General features: G+C 38.6%; 1 protein-coding gene and 1 non-coding gene across 3 annotated transcripts in view; both read left to right on the top strand.

Annotated features, from left to right (window-relative positions):
* Positions 1–13,259, top strand: part of FGL1 (fibrinogen like 1) — a 35,831-nt gene extending 22,572 nt beyond the window's left edge. For both annotated transcript variants that reach the window (XM_010995716.3, XM_010995715.3), the window contains 5 exons: positions 4,869–5,028; positions 5,276–5,373; positions 8,684–8,772; positions 8,948–9,135; positions 12,897–13,259. In XM_010995716.3, coding sequence (XP_010994018.1) covers positions 4,869–5,028; positions 5,276–5,373; positions 8,684–8,772; positions 8,948–9,135; positions 12,897–13,056 — 695 coding nt within the window. In that variant the 3' untranslated portion in view covers positions 13,057–13,259. The remainder of the gene's footprint in view (positions 1–4,868; positions 5,029–5,275; positions 5,374–8,683; positions 8,773–8,947; positions 9,136–12,896) is intronic.
* Positions 13,260–20,295: 7,036 nt separating this feature from the next.
* TRNAG-ACC (transfer RNA glycine (anticodon ACC)) lies at positions 20,296–20,368 on the top strand. Its single transcript has one exon. It is a non-coding gene; the product is annotated as a tRNA-Gly (tRNA).
* Positions 20,369–21,120: the final 752 nt, after the last annotated feature.

Below are 21,120 nucleotides of genomic sequence, written 5' to 3'. Positions count from 1 at the left end.
TAGAGGCTAAAGAGATGCCAAGCCGATGAAAATAAAAGCATCTTTATTTTGTGTTTCTAAATATACTTACCAGTGTTACATATCAGACTTGTGAGAATCTTAGAACCTATGCTTCAGTAAGATGCTCCCTTTTTCTCTCTTTACCGAGATCCTAATCTCTCTTTGCTCAGACTCTTTGCCCTGGGTTCCTGACTCTCTGTTGTCCAGCAACTTGATCCTTTGCCCTTGATCCTTAGAGTCCAACAGTCCTTCCCACCTTTAGTCCAGAGCCACTGTCCTGCAGCAGTGGGATTGGATACAAGTGAGGATGGCCTGTGGCTCTGGAGCATGGAAAGAGAGGAACCAAGAACTGCTCAGGTTAAAAATGGGCTTGAGAAATGAATAACCGAAGCAATCACGGGGCAGAGAATCAAGAAATGGAACCTAAGATGAGAATTAGGGAAGATTAGGCAAGACAGTGAAAGAAAGCTCAGGAAAGCAATTGAGCAGGAAGAGAATCAGTAGTGATTCCTTGAAGACAGTGATACTCAGAAGAATCACCTGGTGACCTTTAAAAATGCTGATGGGCTGCCAAAGTTTCATGGATGCTGGCAGAAGACAACAGACTCCTGAGTCAGAGATGTGAGCTTCATGGTTGCACCAGTGTCCACTGCCTGCAAATGCCAAGGGAGCGGTGTGGAATAATCCAGGTGGAAAATGTGCAGGCAGTGAGCTATGTCACAACTGAGGAGCCCTGAGCTTAGGAAACCTCAGTCTCTTGTGATAAGTTATGAGCAAATCTGCCCAGCCTTCTCCCAGAGGGAGAAGTTATCTTTAATATAGTGGACAGCAAACAAACCTTCCATCTGCTCCGAGCGAAGCCACTATCTCTGTCTTCTCAAAGCTGTTCACGATGCAAACATCCTCGATAAAAATCCCCGAAACATAAGCTCTGTTTGCAAAATGTGCAGAAATGCAAATGACCCATGGAAAACTCTACAAACAGTCCCTCGGTTCCACTCCAGACCAATTAAGTTGTAATGCCTCCAGTGGGGGGAAAGGATTTGTGCTTTCCCTGCAGGTATGGATGAGATTGCTCAAGACCAGAACCAGACCAGGCTTCTCACCAAATTTCTTCCCGCAGGCTGAAAAAGTCCAAGGTCCCCTGAGGTCACATAGTGGAGGCTTTATTACTTTTCAGGTAGGAGGTGGGATCCTGGGCCGGTTTGGTATCCTTTTTATTGGGTGTTTGGGACCTGGTTGTCATGTATTCAGATATCCACCCAGGAGGCTCCAGGTACCCATCCTGAGACTGCAGAAAGTATCAGTAAGACACATACTGGAGGGTAGGATCTCAGTGGGTTAGTTTGGTCGGTCATTGTGGAGGACAGAAGTGATACACAGAGAAGAGGGTAAACAGCTTGGTCAAAAGGCCTTTTGATTGATCACTCTTATAGGCTGAATTGTGTCCCCCCAAGATACAGTTCAATTGTACTTTATTTTTCAGCATATAGGAAAATAGTGCTAGAGAGCTTACCAAGGCCAAACACTCTATAAATAAAATATATAAAATAAATTCTAAAAAAAACATATTTAACATAATATATAATGTTACATAAAATACGTAAAAATTTGCTCACACCAAAGTGTATGTTTTTGGTCTCCGTAAATTTAAAAAAAATTAAATATTCATGTCTATGTCTATAGAAATAAATTTCTTATTTACAAGTTATGTATTATTACTAAATCAGTTATTTTCTGCATTCAAATTCAACTCATGGTAGAAAACACCTAATTACGTACAACCTAGCAATTTTTGAAAACAATGCATAAATCACATGATTTTTATGCAACATGTAATTAAATATACTTTTAAAGCTTTTGGGTGTGATGGAATTACGTGCCTACATTGAAAGATTACAGTACCGAATTCACAATTGGTGACAATCACAATAGCCTTTGGCATCACATCTGCTCTGCCAAGACCACTCGTTTAACCACGTTCCCTTCTGCAGGAGCTCCCAGTCTTTATAAGACTGTTTCTCAAGGCAGTATGTGTAGTGGTTAAGGTCAAGAGTCTGAAGCCTGGGTTCAAAGTCCAGCTGTCCGTCTTGCTAGCCATGGCCCTTGAGAAAGTTACTTGACCTCTGTGTGCCTCATATTCCTCATCTGTAAAATGGGAAAGTTAAGAGTGACTGTTTCTTTGTTGTAAAGATCAAATGAGTTAACACATGTAACATGATTACAGAAGCATTTCATATTTATAGCTCAATGAACATCAGCCCTCTACCTACATTATCATATACCTTCTCTCCCTTGTTTTCAGAGAGATCCCCACCTACCCTACCCTACCCTACAAGAATACTGCAACTTCCTCTCTCTCCTCTTAAAGTTTCATCTTATGTTGCCTGAGGGTAAGGATGGCAGTGGTAGGGCTGATTCTGGCATTTCCCAGGATGCTCTGTGGAGTGGCAACTGCACTCAGGCTGGCCTTTCTCTTGAGTTTAGAGTGTAGGGGACCGAGTGCCTTTGGTTCTCAGCCTTGGGCTCAGCTACCATTCTGAAACAGGAAGAAAAAGCTCATTTGGCAGGCTGTCATTTCATTTTATGAAGCGTCAACATTGGGCCTTCCAATGTGACTTGCTTCCTGCATGATCAGGGATAGTATTCACGTATCCAGTTCAGCACAGTCTTTGTCCATCAGAGAGCAGGAAGCCTTGGCCTCACTCTAGCATTATGTAAGTATCCAAAAATCCCCCCCCCTCTCTTTTTTTTTAATTCCCGTGAACCTAGGGCTCTCTAACCCTGCTCCTCTCCTGCCTATTCTCCAGGGGGTGAGTGGGTCAAAACATTTTGAAAAATCATAGTTTTAACTATCTAGTTGATATTGTAAACCCTACATTGCTTGAAGTTTCTATCACACTGTAAGTCACATTTACCCAAGGCGCGTTTCTCTACTTATTTGCTATAAGCAATTGAGCTACTGGCACTTTTTTGATATTTATTTGTCGGGTTTTTGTTTTTGTTTTTTCAGTTGAAAGCTTTCTGCTGGATCTTGAGTTGTGTTTGGCATTTTCCTCTGGGATGAAGAAAATTTTTTTAAAAACTGAAACGAACTTGGAGTTGGCATAAAATAAAAACAAGTAGTAAATGTTGGCTGAAAACTCCATATTCACGGAGTTTTCCAGAGGCAAATGTTATAGCTAATCTTTTCCACATTTGCTTGTCTGAACCTTTGAGTTTGTACCGTTCAGCTCTTTGGTGGGTGATTAAATGCAAGCAAAGAGCTCCTTTCCTAACAAGGTTAAAATGGGCTTACTTTAATGAAAAAGTGTGCAGTACAATTGACCGTAAGATGTAAGCTTTTGAACAGCATGGAACTAATTTTAGAATCATTTTCCTATTGTTTTTCTTCTTGTTTAATGGCCAAAATAGGATTTTTTTAAAAAAAAAGTAATCCAGCATATATAAAGAACTCTTTGGCTTCTAAATCTCAAAAATAAATGTATGAATAAAGCCTAAATCATTAGTAAGATGAACATCTCACCAAAGCAGTAGTATATGATTGGTCTCAGCTTGGTAAGTTTAGAAAATGACTATGGTTCTTTATTTTCTTTTCTCTTGTAATTCCTGTTGCCTATTCAATCTAATGTGGAGTATGTTTTATTTGTAACAAAATTGTTATAGGCAATTTGGTATCAAAACAATGAAATTGAAGAAAAAACTCAAAAATAGGCTAAAAGAATGGAATTATCCAATCAGGAAGAGAAATTTTTTATTAGGTATAATTGAACATACAACGTTATATTAGTTTCTGGTATACAACATAATGATTTGATATTTGTATATTGTGAAGTGATCACCACAGTAATTCTAGTTAACATCCATCACCATACCTGGTTATAGAATTGTAGAAAATATTTTTTTTTAAAAAGGAAGGAAATGAACGAAATGATATGGGTAAAATTTGAAAGTTAATGATGTTAAATTATAGTGTTTTTATTCAAAAGGCTGTGACTGAGTATCCTTGCAGCTCTCTCTTTATAGTGGCCACGAATTCAACCACCCTAAAACAGAGCTTCCTGGACACTAAATAGCAGTGAGTCCATACCTGCCATATTCTCTAAGTCTGTATAGATCAGCCCAGATGAGACCCAGTGGGTATTAATTTATCCGAGCCTCAAGTGGTTTAAGAAACAAATACTACTCTTTGGTGACAAATTGGTAGCTATGTTTGCTTCAGTGGTTAAAGAAATACCACGGGAAAGAAGACTGTGGGGTCAAATAGTAGAAGCTTGCAGTTCTTAACAAAAACATTTAAGAATGCATGGACTGTTAGAAATTTCAGTGGGTTAGTAAAAAAAATCTGCTGAGCCTGGGAGGTTATAAGAATCTAACAAGATTACTATTTTGAGTTCATTTCCAGATGTTCAGAATGATTTATAATGTTCTAAGTAAAGACAATCCATATTAAATTGTTTGCTGTTATATTTCTACTTTCATTTTAGCTTCATAGGAGAGAAAAGTTCCACTGTTCTGTCTAATAAAGCTGTAATTTCCACTTAAATATTCTGTGATTAACTGAAACATAGATACCTTTAAATGTTTTCTTCAAAAATCAGAAATGAGGAACCAGATACCTATTTCCCTCCTTTCTTCCCCCCATGATCATTTCAAGAACTCAGATGATAATTAAATACTAAATGCTAGAAAAACAGATAAGAATTTCCTAATATCCACTGGAAGACGTACGAGATTCAGTTTCAAAAAGCTGATTATCTGCATCATGTGTTTTATCTGTCTCCATTAGTACTGAGTAATCTCAGGCAGAGACTCCTATTAAAAAAAAAAGACATGACAAATTTCACATTACCTTGTTTTGGAAACAGATTGTTCAGAGATTTTCAATGATGGATATAAGCAGAGTGGATTTTACAAAATCAAACCTCTCCAGAGCCCAGTGGAATTCTCTGTTTATTGTGACATGTCTGATGGAGGAGGATGGACTGTGATTCAAAGGCGATCTGATGGCAGTGAGAACTTTAACAGGTATGCTAATTATAACATAAGGACTTATTTGGAGTAGGAAATGTGAGATTTGTACTAAGTTAAAGCCTTCTTATATCTTGAAGTCTATTAATTAGACAGAATTTCACTCTAAATAAGAATAGTGAAAGTACATTAACTAATCAAGAAAATATTGGGGGTAGGGATGGGAGTGGGGGATGCTCACCTTGGGTACTGCAAAGGTGCATTTGGATTTCATTAAAGTCAGCTTTCACTTTAAATTTTTTAGAGACTGGAATGACTATGAAAATGGTTTTGGAAATTTTGTCCAAAAAAATGGTGAATATTGGCTGGGTAATAAGAATCTTCACTTACTGACCACACAAGGTAAGGTTTGCCTGATATCAAGTTCATTTGAAATATGATAAAAAGAACATTAAAATGTTTTTCACTGAATTCTAGGCAATGTATCTAATTTGGCAATTACTATGATTTACAGGTGGCTGTGATCCCTTTTGGTCAATAATCCCCTTTGTAAAATGTGGCTGCTTAAAACTAGGAATGGAGGAAAGGAAACTAGACCTGGGTTGTGGGTAGAGGATTTCTCATACATATTTTTTCTATTTCTAGGATGGAAATCTAATGTCATAATTATCCTTTTTTTTAATGCCTTGACTGCCTCAAAACATATATATTGCATCAGTTATCTATTGGCACAATAATACTGTGTAACAAGCCACTTAAAAATGTAGTGGCTTAAAACAACCATTTATTATTTTTCACAAGTTCTACACATTGGGTAGGTGGTTTTGCTTATCAGGGATGGGCTCTGCTGATCTTGGCTGGGCTTGCTCATGGGTTCATGATCAACTTCCCAGTCAACTGGAAGCTGACTATTTTAGGTTGGCCTCAGATAGAATGGCTCAGCTCTGCTCCACACGGTCTCTCCTCTTCCAGCTAGCTAGTCTGGACTTCTTAAAGCAGAGGCAGAGTTTCAAGAAAGAGGGTGGAAGCACTTAACTTTCTTGAGACCCAGACTCAGAACTGGCACACAGTAATTTTCACTGCCTTCTATTGGAGAAAGTAAGTCACAGGACTAGCTCAGATGTAAGGGGAAAGGAAATAGACTTAGTGGGAGGGAGTTAGTTACAAAGTCATGTTGCAAAGGGAAAGGAGAAGAGCTCTGGGGCATTAGGGCTGATTTTGCAATCAAATACCATAATATACTAAAGGTTTTTGTTCCCTTCCCCTTCCAAATTTTGTATGGAAAAATTTCCAAGATACAGCAAAACTGGAAGAAATTTTAACCTACCACCTAGATTTTACATTCACATTTTAGTTGCTTATCTATCCATCTATCCATCATCAATCTACTGTTTTTGGACACATTTCAAAGTAAACTGCAGACACTGTACAATTCCCCCATGTGCTTTTGCATGGATATCTTTAACTAGAGTTCAGTATTTATCTGAAATATCGTTAGTTCACTAACAGATTTTCCAAGCTTCTCTTTCCCATGTTCTTTTGCTCCAATCCATTCCCTTCCTTACTTCAGTTGCTATTTGAAATTGTAGAGAGTTCCACTCAAATCTGATTCTTAATGTTTCATAAAAGGCAGTTGTATTGCTCAAGAAAGCATGCTATATCACACTGAAAAGGCACTAAATGTAACAGCAAAGATTTATTTGTTCCATCCAAGCTAAGGAAAATGATTAGTGTTTCTATATTCATAGTAGTCAGTAGAAGTATAATTATAGAAATCTTTGAGAAACTAGAGTAGTAAAGTAGAGAGAATAGATATCTCTAGGAGTCTAATGCTGTCTTTGCCCTTCTTGTGATCAATGTTCTCTGAATTTCAATGTATTTATTATCCTACTTTGAAGTGTTTTATGGTAGATGTATAACATTTACCATACCAGCTTCTGTTTCTTTCACACATTAAGATGCATCTGGTTTCCTACTGAAACTATGAAAACCCCAGGAAGTAACCTTTGACTTCTCCTAAACATACAAAATTCAAACTTATTATTTTTCAAATTATTATTGTTTATTCACCCAGATGCTTTGCCAAAACATCCGCTTCCCCTTCATGTTTTGATTGGTGTTTCAGGCTGGCTACTGTCATGGTAGCAAAAATGCATTCATCAGTTCCAGGCTTCACAACTGCATATCACATAATCCCAAGGAAAAACAGTCCCTTTGTCTCTGCATTCTTTAATCAAGAGAGCATTTAAGGAAGGAATTGCCTCTGAAAATAGCTTTATCCCCATTATATGAATTTTGGCTGGAAGTGTTTGCAATAAAGTTAATTTAGAAATGGTCTGTAATTGCATTTTTATTTATTCTTTGACCAAAGAGCTATTTAGATAGTTACCTAGAACTTTGAATCTCTTCTATAATACAAAGTACTTTTTAGGAGTGTTGACTTAGTCTATCTCTATGTACTGCTTCCATCCACTTCACAGCCTTAGCTCACATAACCTTTACTATCTTTTGATCAGATTAAGGATACCTCTTCCTTGGAACTCCACTTTAGAGAGTTCTGTGAAACAAGGAATCTGTGGGACCAAAGTGTCAGGGCCAACAGGAGCCCACAGCCCTCCTAGACTCTCTCCAGTGATGGGGAATCTAGCATTCCCTGCTCAAGATGCCTTGAGCTTGTCTCCAGGACCAGTTCATGCCTCTTCTTCATCTGTCCCCCTGTGGGAAAGTTGTGCAGCTGGAGTATGTGCCCCTAAGTCTGAGGGGAGGTGAAGGAACAGCTTTTATTGGGGGTGTAAACAGAGCTTGGGTTGGGGTAGGTATAGCTCAGTGACAGAATGTGTGCCTAGCATGCACTACATCCTGGGTTCAATCCCCAGTACCTCCAATTAAAAAAAAAACAAAAAAAACCCCACCACTCCTAACAGCACGTGAGTGTACAGCCTGGAATGTCTACAAATGCGGACAAGGCCCCTTGCTGTGTGTGATGATATGGGGGTGGGAAGAGAAGAGGGGCAGATCACAGACTAGGCCTGCGTGATGGGCCTCCACGTGCCAGCTTGCAGCTAGAAGGAAACTGAGACTCTAAATTCAAATCTGGTCTTACAGGTCACTGTGAAATTTTATTTATCAAAGGAGGAGGATACAACATATATTATCTAACATTTAGTTTGATTTGTAACTTTTTATGTTCCTGACGATAGTTCTGTTTTTGAAAAAAATAATCTTTGTTATTTGCAAATGATGGGACAATGAAGAAAAGATGATTATTTAACGATTCAACTATTTCAGTCATTTATATTTAAGATCAACATTCTTAATCAAATGTAAGAAAAAGAGGATAAATATTTAAACTTATTAAAACTTCTATTCTTTTATTATTAGATTTCTTAATCTGTTAAGTAAATAATGACTTGTTTTCTGTTGTTCTTTGCCAAGTGAATGACACTAATTTTTAACCTATGATGGATCCTGTAGAAATTTTCTGTCTTTAATATTGCATCCTTAATTTTTTTTCAAGTAAAATACACAATAACATTTTCTTGTTGTAAATATAGTGGAGTCACTGTTTATTCTTTGAAAACTGATTCATGGCAGAAGGAAATGGTCTAAGTAAAATAGAACCATAGATTGTTTTTAAGCCTCAGTGAATCAATTTTATCTCATATGTTAAAAAAAAACCAAAAAAACTATGATTTCTTGTTTGTTTTTTCAGGAGACTACACGTTAAAAATTGACCTTGCAGATTTTGAAAGAAATAGTCGTTATGCACAATATAAAAATTTCAAAGTTGGAGATGAAAAGGTACTAAAAATTTCAAATAAGTAACACCATGAATTAATGTGTAAAACGTACAATATAAGACCTGAAGTCAGTGGAAACAAAAGTGCACAATAGAACCTATTTTTTTGTTTAAAATAAATAAATCTGTTTTAAAAATGGTGACAACTGATAACGGAAGTCGCCTGTTTTCCTTTAGAATTCCTATGAGTTGCATTTTGGGGAATATTCTGGAACAGCTGGAGACTCCCTTGCAGGGAATTTTCATCCCGAGGTGCAATGGTGGGCTAGTCACCAAAGAATGAAATTCAGCACATGGGACAGAGATAATGACAACTACGAAGGGAACTGTGCGAAAGAGGATCAGTCCGGCTGGTGGTTTAACAGGTTTGACGTTTTACAAACATAATTGTAATGGCATTGATGATATCTCACTGATGGGCATGAATTATAATATATGAGGTAATGAGGTCTTCTTTGTAATACTGGTATTATTAAGTAATCATCCTTATTAGAATTCTTCAGTGATGAAGTAGTTTTGAAGATTTGTTCATTGTGTACATTAGTAAAGCCTGAAAGACATATCACAGACATAAATCAAATTACTGCTTTTACAAAGATTGTTTGCAAACTGAATTATGGTGAGTTCTCATACATAGTGGGTTAACAAATTGACACAAAGAAATAGAGAGCATTTTTGACGTTTTAAAAAATATATTTTGTTCTTATTCAAGGGTTTATTCAGTCAGCACTTTAAAATCAGTCATTTAAAATTAAAGGCCAAAACTTAAAAAAAACACAAAACTTTAAAAAATTTGCAAATATGACACTACTAAAAGAATGATCATCTTAATAATTTAACCCTAAAATGTCCTGTGGAGTTAACGTCTTTATTCATATGTGTAAGATTGATGTCATTTAAAATAAACAACTGAAAAACCACTTATCAAGGGCAAATTTGTTGAAGATAAACATCAGTTTCAGCCTTCCAGGGTACGGAGGGTGAAGCTCTTCACCTTCTCCCAGCATATGAAATGGCCGTGTTATTGTAAATTTTTCTGTGTAATACTGTTTTTCAAGTACTGTGACTTTTATTAAATAATTGAATCCAAGCTCCTCCAGTTTCTTCTACAACATTCCTGAAACCTAACCCCACCTTCTGATTGAATACTTCAGTGTTACTTTATCAGCAAGCTCAATCCATTTTTGATTGCACCAAGTTTTTCCTTTTATTAACCTGAAATCTGCCTTCTTAATACTTCCCAGTTTGGTTTTTTTTTTCCCCTCAGTAGCTGCAGAGTAATTGTGATTCCTTTTCAACATAACTCTTCAGGCGCTGGATGAGAAGATGCTTATTGTATTATTCCTCAATACTTTCTCTTCTCAAGGCTGGGTAGTGCTCGTTCCTAGTTAGTTCTCCACCCAAGGTGGTTTCCAGACAGCTCCCTTGGTTGCAGTCACAAAATAAAGGCAGGAATGGAAAATTCATACAGTCTTTCTTAAAAATAACCTGAGAAGCCTGCTGTGTCTGCAAAACAGATGTGTTCAAACCGTTAGGCAGTGCATGAGCTTTGAACATCTTCCCCTTTCCTTAGCAGGCAGGGACCACCTCAAAATAGCAGGATATTTAAATCTCCATTACATAATCTTTAACGAGTATTTCTGGAGTGCCGAGTTTTCCATGTAATTGTGGACTAATTATTTAAATTCCACAATCCAAATTTTAACATTTTTTAAATTATATAAGTACTTTTAGGGCACTTAAGAATCCTCTATTGTATTAAGTGGAGGTATACCAGACATCTGTCTATTTTCCCTAAAATGATGAGACCCCTCACTATGACCATCGTCCACTAATGTGATACGCTGATTTTACAGCTGTAGCTTTGATGGAGATAGAGCTATCTGTATGTAGTGTGGTGTGTGAGGTTGAATCTAACTCGTTCTAAAAATACTGTCTTCTCTGGGTTTTGTTTTTTGCAGTTTGAGTTCATTTAATTTTTGGTAATTTGTCAGGGAAGTGGAGCACATACAGCAGTGAGAGAGGACAGAGAAAGGGTATGATCTTTTCTACTAGCAAATCAAAGATGGTGACAGTCTTCCCTAGAGGTTTTCCTGTTCTCTTAAAAGCCATCTTCCTATTGAAAGTCAGCCCTCGACACAAGGGTTTGTTATATTAAAAAAAAAAAAAAAGCCATCTTCATCACCTTCTCATCCTCTTCCTTTTTCTTCCCCTGTCCTTCTAAGTTAGCATTTGTAAAAACTATCAGCATTAGGTAAAACTTATCTATAATTCACAAAGTTGCAAGCACCCCTTAATGTTTGGTTTGGAACACAATTCCACATACAGAAATAACAACCACATTGGTTCATATTACCAGATCAAAACCATGAACCTACCCAGTTGAATAACAACAGTACACATATTAACATTGGGAAATTTAAGTGATTTACTTGACTTTAAAGTCAGGGTTTCATGGAGGACAAAGAAAGGCAATTCAGTAGATGGAGCCACCCAGGAAGCCTGCATCATCCTTGGAGTCAAGGAAAACGTTAAGGCTGTGCAGTTGGAAAAAATCAGAAAACCTAGGGAAAAAAAGTCAATTGTTCCAGAAGCTCAGTGCTGCTTCTACCATGCCTGCTACTACTGTAGTTTACCTTGGTCATCCTCTTCCTCCTCATTATTTTTTCTTCTGTACCATAGTTCTTTCAGTTTACGTGAAATCTTGGCATCTCATAAATATTACCCACCTACGAAGGTGTTTCTCCACACAGCAAACCCCAATCACTGAGTGTTGATGTCGTCTCTTCTCTGCTGGTGCAGCATCTTATATGCATGCTCACAGATCCTTCTTCACCAAGGGCGCCCCAGTCATCCCCTAGTCTAGCTTCAAGTCCAGGCTGTTCTAGAGCCTGGAAGATGCTGGAAGATTGGTGTTAGAATTGCTAATGCTTCCTACGTTGACCAGAGTCAGTTTCCTAATGGGATTCGTATGTAATAGATGACTCTAGTAAGACAGTGATATGTCAGAATATATATTCTGGAGGCCCAATTTAGGGTGTTTTCTCTTTTCATGTTACTTTCCATGCAATTTAAAAAATAAAGTAGGTTCTTAACACTTGCAGATTCAGCATGCATGCTTTCGATTAGTTAAAAGGACTGGCAGGATGGTTAGCAGGAGAGAATCACTCGGCTGGTAAGTGATTCAAGCCAACCACTCAGCTTTTATGGGTAAATTATACTCTTTTAAATTCAATAATTTAGGTGCTTTCCATAGATTTTTCAGAACTGAGCCTTGTGAATGTTCTCCTTCTGTACTAATGCCTGACATCTTTTTGTTAGTTATAGCAATAAAAAAAAATCAGTAGAGAAATAGTAAGTCCTTTCACAACAGTACGCAGAAAATTATCACCTACTCTTACTTTATACATATCAGGGACAAAATTTACAGATTCCAAAGGAGGAAAGATGCCATTTAAAAATGTATGAGAACATAACCATGGGTTAACCTAGCCGTTATCTAGATGGGAGCAGTATATGTAAAAAATTAACTCAGCCACTCAGACAAATGATTATTGGTTGATGGCTGGCAAGACTTTAAATGATGGTTTATGTTTTGTTTTCTTATCCTTGAGGTTCAGATAATTGATATGCTAGTGATTTTTAAGAGGGGAGGGAAGGAGTTTGAATGACGGAAGCTAAGTCGTGGCAGCAGAGGGGTGAACACTATGAGGGTAAATGACCCGGGGAAGCCGGCCCCTGAGCAGAGTGCCACGCCTGGGCCCCATCACCCGCACCACGCTGCCAAGGCTCGGGGTTACAAGCCGGGATTTTGTTTGCTTGCTTTTCTCTCTTTTTTTCTTCTTTCTTTGTTTAAAGGCTGTTAAGAATAGAACTGCTTCTTTGTCAATAGTGTACAAGTGACCTGGGTTGTGTCCTGAGAGTTATGGCACCGAAACCCACCAGTTTAACAAACTCATCTGTTGTAGAAATCTCGTGGCTTCTGTAAACTGATAAATATCCCCTTTTCTAGAAATGGCAGAGTTTCATAGTGAAAAGGTTTTCAATCATTTGCTAGCAAAATAAAAGCGTTTCGAAGGATGTTTTTCTAGTCTGATTGTTCTGTGTTTATTTTTCCTCCCACTAGGTGTCACTCTGCAAACCTGAATGGTTTATACCACAGCGGCCCCTACACAGCTAACACGGACAATGGCGTTGTCTGGCACACCTGGCATGGATGGTGGTACTCTTTGAAATCTGTGGTTATGAAAATTAGGCCAAATGATTTTGTTCCAAATGTTGTTTAATTGTCCCTGTTGGGCTTTTGCTTCTGCAATTCATCTTGGCTTTAGTGATTAGAGAAATAGTAATTCTGAACACTTACATGTGTGATGACGACAAATGGTACATGCACTGCTTTTCAGTCTTACTTGCCTTTATTACTTAATGTACTTCCAGCACAGCAAATATGTGATACTCACCAAATAAATATAGATCATGTTAATATTTATCAGATTCCTGTGTGCAAAGGGCTATGATGAGAGATTATGTTCGAACTAAAATTAAAAAGCATAGAGTACATTCATGACTTGGGAGATAATACAGCATACATGCATAATAAATTGAGTATGAATGCAGTTGTAAAAAACACATGAAAAAATCCAGCAGATAGTGGATTGCTAAATCAACTGTATTATGAGTTGGAAATGAAGTCAGGTCTCTCACTGCAGAGCTGGAACTCTTAAATACAACCTAGGACCTTAATCACTATAAAACACTATCTCTTATTTTTAGGTTGTTTATGTAGATTATACACTTCTTTCAGAAGCCACATTTTAATTGTCATAGCTGTCCTAGAATGAGAACCCCGGGCTGAGAATCTGTGGAGCTGAGATTTCGTGACTGCTGAAAGTGACAAAGCTAGTAGGTAGGATAACAAGGACTCAGATCCAAGTCTTCTGATGCTCAATCAGATGTTTTGCACCCATGCTACAGCTTCCTTTGGCATGTGTCAGGCACAGAGGACACACTCCAAGCCCACACGAAGCTCAGTTTTTTGGATAATGACATACACTAACCATGAAAATCACAAAAATAAATAATTCTAAAAGCTGGTAAGTATGAAGGAAAAATATGTGCCTGCGGGATGTAGAGCAGGACCTCACCTGTCTTGGGGGAAGAAGATCAGAGAAGTTTCCTGGAAGAACTTCTTGAGCTGAAATCTTTTAACTAGGTGTATGTGGGAAATCATTGCAGGCAGAGGGAAACCCTTGTGTAAAATACACAGAGCAGGAAAGTGCATGAAAACAAAAACAGTTTAGAGGGGTAATAAAGTTTAGTGATCCTTCAATCCTTAAACCAAGGATTCTGCAACTTAACAGCTGTGTGACCTTGGGTAGGCGACTTAACTTCTCTGAGCCTCAGTAATCTCATCTGTAAAAAGATTATAATAGCACCTGCCTCATGGGGTTGGGTTGAAGGATTATATGAGTAAAGTACTTAGAATAATGCCTTGCACAAAGTAAGCAGTCAATAAGAACTTGCTGCAATTATGAGTGAATTGGCATTAAGGGGCAATTATAGTAGATGTCTTGAAACAATGAGTCACATAAAGATATTAAGGCTAGTTGTACTTTAACCTCTAAACAGTGTTTCCCAAAGCAGTGTTTCTCAAACTTTAATGTCATACAAATCACCGGGGCATCTTGTTAAAATGATTCTGGAGTGGGGCCTAAGAGTCTAGTTTAACACGTTCCAGATGATGCAGATATTGCTGGTCTAGAGCTCACACTTCGAAAAATAAGCATGTAGGGAACTGTACTTCTGGGGATATTAATAGTTAATACAGGAAGAAAAGCGCTCCTTGATCAAATGAGTTTAGGAGATGATGTGGTAAACAAAATTCAACAGATTTCTTCTCTCGAGTATGTCTTGGGTCCTTTTATATTCTTACGTGCATTCTTAAGTTCCAAGAGAGAATTCCCCACCCCACCTCCGCCTCATATCTGCAGTTTCCCTTTCAGAGGTTTCAGTTACCCTCGGTCAACCATGGTCTGAAAATTTTAAATAGGAAATTTCAGAAGTGAACAAGTAAGTTTTAAATTACACAACTTTGGAGTAGCGTGGTGAAATCTCGCGAGCACCTGCTCCGACCCGCACCGGATGTAAATCTTCCCTTTATCCGTTGTATCCCACCTGTTACTTAGTAGCCACCTCAGTATCAGATCAACTCTCTGTGTACTGCACCGCAATGCTTGTGCTGCAATTCAGGCGACCCTTATTTTACTTAATAATGGCGCTGGAGCTCAAGAGTGGCGACGCTGGCAATTCAGATACACCAAAGAGACCGTAAAAAGGTGAAAGCGCTGGACTTAATGAGGAAAGGAGAAAAATCATATGCTGAGGTTAATAAGACCCACGGTAAGAACATGTCTCCTTTCCGTGAAATAGTGAAAAAGTAAAAAGAAATTTGTGTTTTGCTGTCACACCTCAGATTGCAAAAGTTACAGCCACAGCGCATGGTGTGTGCTTAGTAAAGATGGAAAAGGCATTAAACGTGTACGGTAAAATATTTTGAGAGATGGAGAGCCAACGTTCACATAACTTTTATTACACTGTGTTGTTATTTTACTTTAAGTTATTGTTAATCTCTTATTGTGCCTGATTTATAAATTAAACTTTGTCGTAGGTATGTATGTATGTATAGGAAAAAACACAGTATAATACAGGGTTCGGTACTGTCGGCAGTTTCAGGCATCCACTGAGGGTCTTTGAACATATTCCCCACAGATTGGGGGGAGCCAGTGTTGCATTTTTAGATCTGGTTAGGAGTGTGTTCAGCTGTAAGATGTAAATCACCTGATTATGGAAGTCCAGATGAATAGGGATTTGTTCATCTTATGCAACAAGAACTCAGGAGGCGGGAGTTTGTTGGCCTAGGTTCAGTCCTCTGCTGTGTGGAAGCTGATATCTCTGCAACTCACTTTGCCCTTCCTTCAAAATCACACATTGTCTGCTGCAGCTCCTGCTCTGAGTCCATGTTGAAAGCAGGAAGAATGGTGAAGGGTCAATAGGCTTCATTTATGCCTTATTGGCCAGAAATATGTCATGTAGTTATTCTATCTGGAAGGTTATGAACAAAAATACTTAATTTTATAGTCTCTAGAATGTACAGGTGAGAAAAGTGTTTGCCATGGTTTCTGAACTTTTAAAATAATGTAATCTTGTGGGAACAGTTCCATAGATCACACTTTGGGAAGGTAGAGATAATGGGGCACCAGTGGCAATTTTAAATATGGGTATTATTTGCTCAAGTAGTAGCATGAAGACCTCATGCAATTAGATCAAAAGAAGAAAAGCTTTTAAAGGAGAAAAGTGATTTTACAGAGAAATGGGAGGGGAGCTACACAGTATAGCATTACATGAATCTTCATAAAATAGTTTTTCAATGCAGAAAGAATGAAAAAAGAATTTTAATGCCATAAAAATATGGAAGAAAAAGAGTTCTAATGAAAGACCTTTGGATTTAGTAATAATGATTTTTGTGTCCTTAAGCCCACTTCAGTGGGCTAGTGGGGAGAATAGCTGTGCAGGAAATAAAAGCAGTTGGAGAGAATAGATAGGTCATTGGAGGAGTTTAGATGTGAGAGAGGGAAATTGGACTAGTTTACCTGAAGTCACAACATCCGGAAGACCCAGTTGAAACAAATCCCTCTTAAATTTTACCATTAGAGAGTTATTTTTCAGGCTTTACCACTTTTTAAAATGCAAATATACTTTTAATTTATATTAAGTGATTATGCATTATTCCCAACAAACTCATGAGTCCTTTTTCTAAAAAATAAAACAAAATATAAAGAAAACGTGGGGGGTAGGGTAATAGCTCAGTGGTAGTCCTGAGTTCAACCCCCAGTACCTCCATTAAGGGTGGAGGAAAAGCAAAATATAAAGAAGATGCAAGAATGTTTAATATCTGACATCGTTACAGAAGAGGTTTCTACCAAGAGACAAATGGTATTGTTAAGAAAAGGCGGGGGGTTGTTCCTGAAAGTACCAACTTCACAGAACTTCCAAAGATCTACAGTTTCAGAGAGGATGCAAATCATGAAACCAAGATCCAAGCATACAGCCCATAATCTATTGTTTGGCCAGCACAAAATTAGTTGGGGAGAAAGACAAGACGACATATAGGCAGTTACTCAGTACCAAACGATAGACAAGATGGTTTAATGTTTAGCTATTGCCCAAGAAGACAGCAGTCTGACTAGCTGGAGTTTAAATGTTATTTTTGCATTTTTTTAGACGACAAATTACTTTACATCTCTGTGCTGCGTTCTCATCTCTAAAATATGAATAATAATATAGCTATTCTATTGTGGTGTTTTGAGGATTAAATGAGATAATACTGTGCTTGGTGCATACTAAGTGCTGCGTGAATATTCGATGTTGGCAGTGGTGGTGCTGATGAAGAAGCAGGGGTAAAAAGGGCACGTGATAATGGGGAATTGGAGTGCTGCGTGATGTTCACCGAGGGCTGAAGGTGTGAGCAGGCAGACGGTCAGAGAAGGTTTTCCAGGCAAGATAACGGATAAAATGAATTATGACTCTGGATACGCTTTGTTTAAGAGCTCCGTAGTCCAGGTTCTTAATATTACTGGATTTGAAAATACTAAAAAATTAGAGAATGAAACCTGGTTTCCAGACAGTCTGGTCCCATGCTCTCTAAATGGGCTCTGGGGAGCCTGATGACATGCCTCAGGGTCACTGTGGGGAACAGGGAGCTTTCCCCTGTCTTTTCACTTGACACAGCTGTTTTTTTTTTATCTATTTTATGTATTTGGGTTCCATATAACAATTTGCTATGTGTTATGTTTTTGTTTGGGGGGGGAAGAAAGCTTTTCATCTCTAAAAGATGGTTTAGACCTCTTCATTTTGTAGATGAAGACATTTTCTGCATTTTTCAGAGGACAGGTATTTCTGGGGAAGGACTTCTTTACTCCCTTGACTCAGATGAATAAACGAGCATTTTAAACCCAAGACTGTACCTTGTGTTCTAATGAATGTCAGCACTTTATTTAGCACCCTGCCTTAAAAAGCCTGTGCACCCAGTAAAAACTATGCTCCATGGTGGGCAAATTCACGAAGAGCTGCAACCTTACGAAGGGAATAACAGAGGGAATTAGGCATTCTGTCAGAACAAGCCAACTTTGTCTCATGCAGAAAATGATACAGGGTATTGTATCCTTAACTCCTGGGGTGTTGGCACCATTCGCAGTTTCTAGGCCTTTCTAATCATAGATGTGCTGTATAACATTGCCTCCACCTGCACCTCTAACAATAACAATATTCAGCACTTAGCATTATCAAAGACCTTTCCAGCTTGAACTAATTAATTCACACAATTCCAACCATCTGGGACAGACAGTACTATTATCCAGGTTTTACAGACACAGAAAACTTCAAAAGAGGTTTCTCCAAGGTCATATAGCAATTGGAATGGGGCCAGGAGTGTACCTTAGAAGTACTAGGCTTTTTAGTTTATTGGAAGATGACCTTACTAAACAGTTTAGATTTAGGGGTAATTTGATTTTTTTTTTCCTTCAGGGTGCTAAACAGATACCCTTTTGCTGGATACTAGCTCACTCTGGCTTCTTCTGTGGCTTCTCTCCTGAAGGAATGATTATACCCTTAGGAATGACCATGCAGGTCATAATTCTTTGGAAGACCAGGTAGTTTTGCAGCTCTTAAAGGTGGCTGCCATATGCCAGCTGTTTCATCTCTTTCACTCTTCTCCTTTAATTACACCTACCGTATCTCTTTTCAGTTGAGTGATGCTAGAACACAGCTCTTGAAATGTAAAATGAAACCTCAGAAAAGTCAGCTAGTTACAAAGGCTTCTCTGTCCTTTTCTGGTGACCAGCTAACTAATTGAGATTCTTAGGAATCCCATACTCTGCAAAGAAGGCTCTTTAGAGATAATATCAGCTTTTTAATCACTAATTTAAAAAAAAAGATTAAAAATAACTAATGTTTCCCTAGTTAGGAGAAAGTTAAATCTGAAAGAACGCTAATTGGCTCACTGGTGGAAAATCATCATTCCGTTGCAACTTTTGTCCTATTCTAACAGTTGTGGTTTGAAAGAGTATTATATCCTCCTGTATTCACTCATGTTGAAGAGGCAGGAAATCACATACTTCAAAAAAAAAAAAACTTTCTGAAAAATCAAAAGCTGATAGACTTTTATCTAGGCAATGATTATGCAAAATAATGACAAATTAGAATGAAATATTAACAGGAGTTCCATGTTGACTCAGAGACCAGTAGCACCAGGAGAAAAAATTCTGAAAACTTTCAGAATATATAAGGAATTTGGTGAATATGATTAAAAACTTTTTCTAAAAAAAGATCTTTTGAAATCTAGGTTCAAAGAACATCTGCGTATTGTTTGTATGTGAGTCAGCATGTAGTAGGGTGTGTAACTCCGAGGAACTAGGAGTTTGGAAGGACCATGTGTTTTACTTTCAAGGCTGTTTTTAATATCAAGCTGTTGGCCTGGGCCACTTACTTTTTAACAAGTTATGTAAACAAATCTAATTCACCGCGAGGTTTAAAGGTCCTTGGTGTGGCTCCTCAATACTCTTGTCATTCAGAGAAGCTAAGCAGTTTGCTATCTTAGTTTTTCTTTCTTTCTTTCTTTCTTTTTTGTTTTTGATGGAAGTACTGGGGATTGAACCCAGGACCTCGTGCCTGCCAGCCATGTGCTCTACCACTGAGCTATACTCCTCCCCCTTTGACATCTTAGTTTTAGTTCAAAGATAAGCTTCCAGGATGAACCTCAACATGGTAAAAGTGTATGTGAAAAGTTCAACCCTATAGTCTCGTCCAGTTTCTGAAACAAAGCAAGAAAGCAGCCCCTTAGTGATGATCACAGCACACAGGTGGCTATCAGGGGTCTCCTGAGATCCTTCCTGAGCCTCTTGAGGATCAGATGTCCCGAGCCAGGATGCTTAAACAGTTTGGTGCACTCCCCACACTCATTCCTTCAATCAGCAAGCCTGGACCAGACTACCTGCCAAAGGGGCGTGAGTGCCAGCTGTCTCTCTCTTTGTTTCATGATTTAACAAAGTACTGATCCCTGGAGCCCTTTGGTCACTGCAGTTTTTGCATAAGAAAATATGCATCAGGGCAGCAGTTAGGGTGTCATACCACTTCTCTTTATATCACCCTTCACTGTCATCCAAAACTTCCTGAAAAAAGTCTGTTTAGAGACTAAAACTTTCCCATTCTGGACACAAGCCCAGAGCAAAAAAGAAAAAAAAAATTTATTTATTTATTTATTTATTTATTTATTTATTTATTTATTTATTTATTTATTTATTTTGCAAAGTGTGAATCAGTCTACTTGACCAACTTCAGTTACTCTTTTTTCCCCCTTATATCCAAAAATAAAGCCTGCCAAAACACAGCCTTCCATTCTAAGATGTTGACAAGACAGTTCAAAATACTTTCGGGGCCAGAAAGTGCTTTAAAATATAACAATTTAGTGGGGAGAGTATAGCTCAGTGGTAGAGTGTGTGCCTACCATGCACGAGGTCCTGGGTTCAATACCCAGTACCTCCATTAAAGATAATAAATAAATACATAAAAACCTAATCACCCCCCCCCCAAAAAAACCCATAGGATATAAAAATTTAAATATTTTACCTGGAAAACATTTTGTTCAAACTTCCTAAAGTAACAGAAAACACAGGAAGCCTCCTTCCGCCTTAGGAGGGGGTTTTGTGAAGTGGTCGGTGGAAAAAGATCCAGCAGTGGCGGGATATGGAGACTCTCCTGTGCTTATACGTTTGGCAGGAGTAGGCATACCCGACCCGAGGCCCTTCGCAGGGCAGCTGTGACCTGCGTTCCGTCTTCTTGGTGAGACACTGTGGCCCCTGTCTGTGGAATGGCCTGCAGGTCAGGCCTCTGCTCCCTGCCTGCCCAGGGTGCGTTCTGCAGAGTGACTGCCCCCGTCTACCTGCTCACAGGCAGCTCTGTGGGTCCACTTCCTGGGCTGGATGGTACTGTGAATTCAGAACGTGGCTTTGCTTATCCTGCACAGTTAATAGAGGCAAAGGGCACCACCACAGACAACTTTCTTCACAGATCGAATCCTAGGGAAATCCAGGCTTTTTCCCCTCCTGTCATTAGTCCTTCCTCCCCAAGACACCAGCCCAGTAAACTCCCTAGACATTGACCCGAGGCCTTCACGCCTTACTGCTGCTTGGCATTCTCTGCTGTGGGCTGCTCAGGGTCTTCAGAGAGAGACTGAGTGTGGGCCTGGGGATGGACTGGGTCACAGGGAACTGATTGTGGGGCACCTAGTCCCTCAG

This window comes from Camelus dromedarius, chromosome 22, assembly GCF_036321535.1.
Source record: "Camelus dromedarius isolate mCamDro1 chromosome 22, mCamDro1.pat, whole genome shotgun sequence".
Lineage (NCBI taxonomy): Eukaryota > Metazoa > Chordata > Mammalia > Artiodactyla > Camelidae > Camelus > Camelus dromedarius.
Note: the sequence above shows the minus strand (reverse complement) of the source record. Positions and strands in the feature narration are given on the sequence as shown.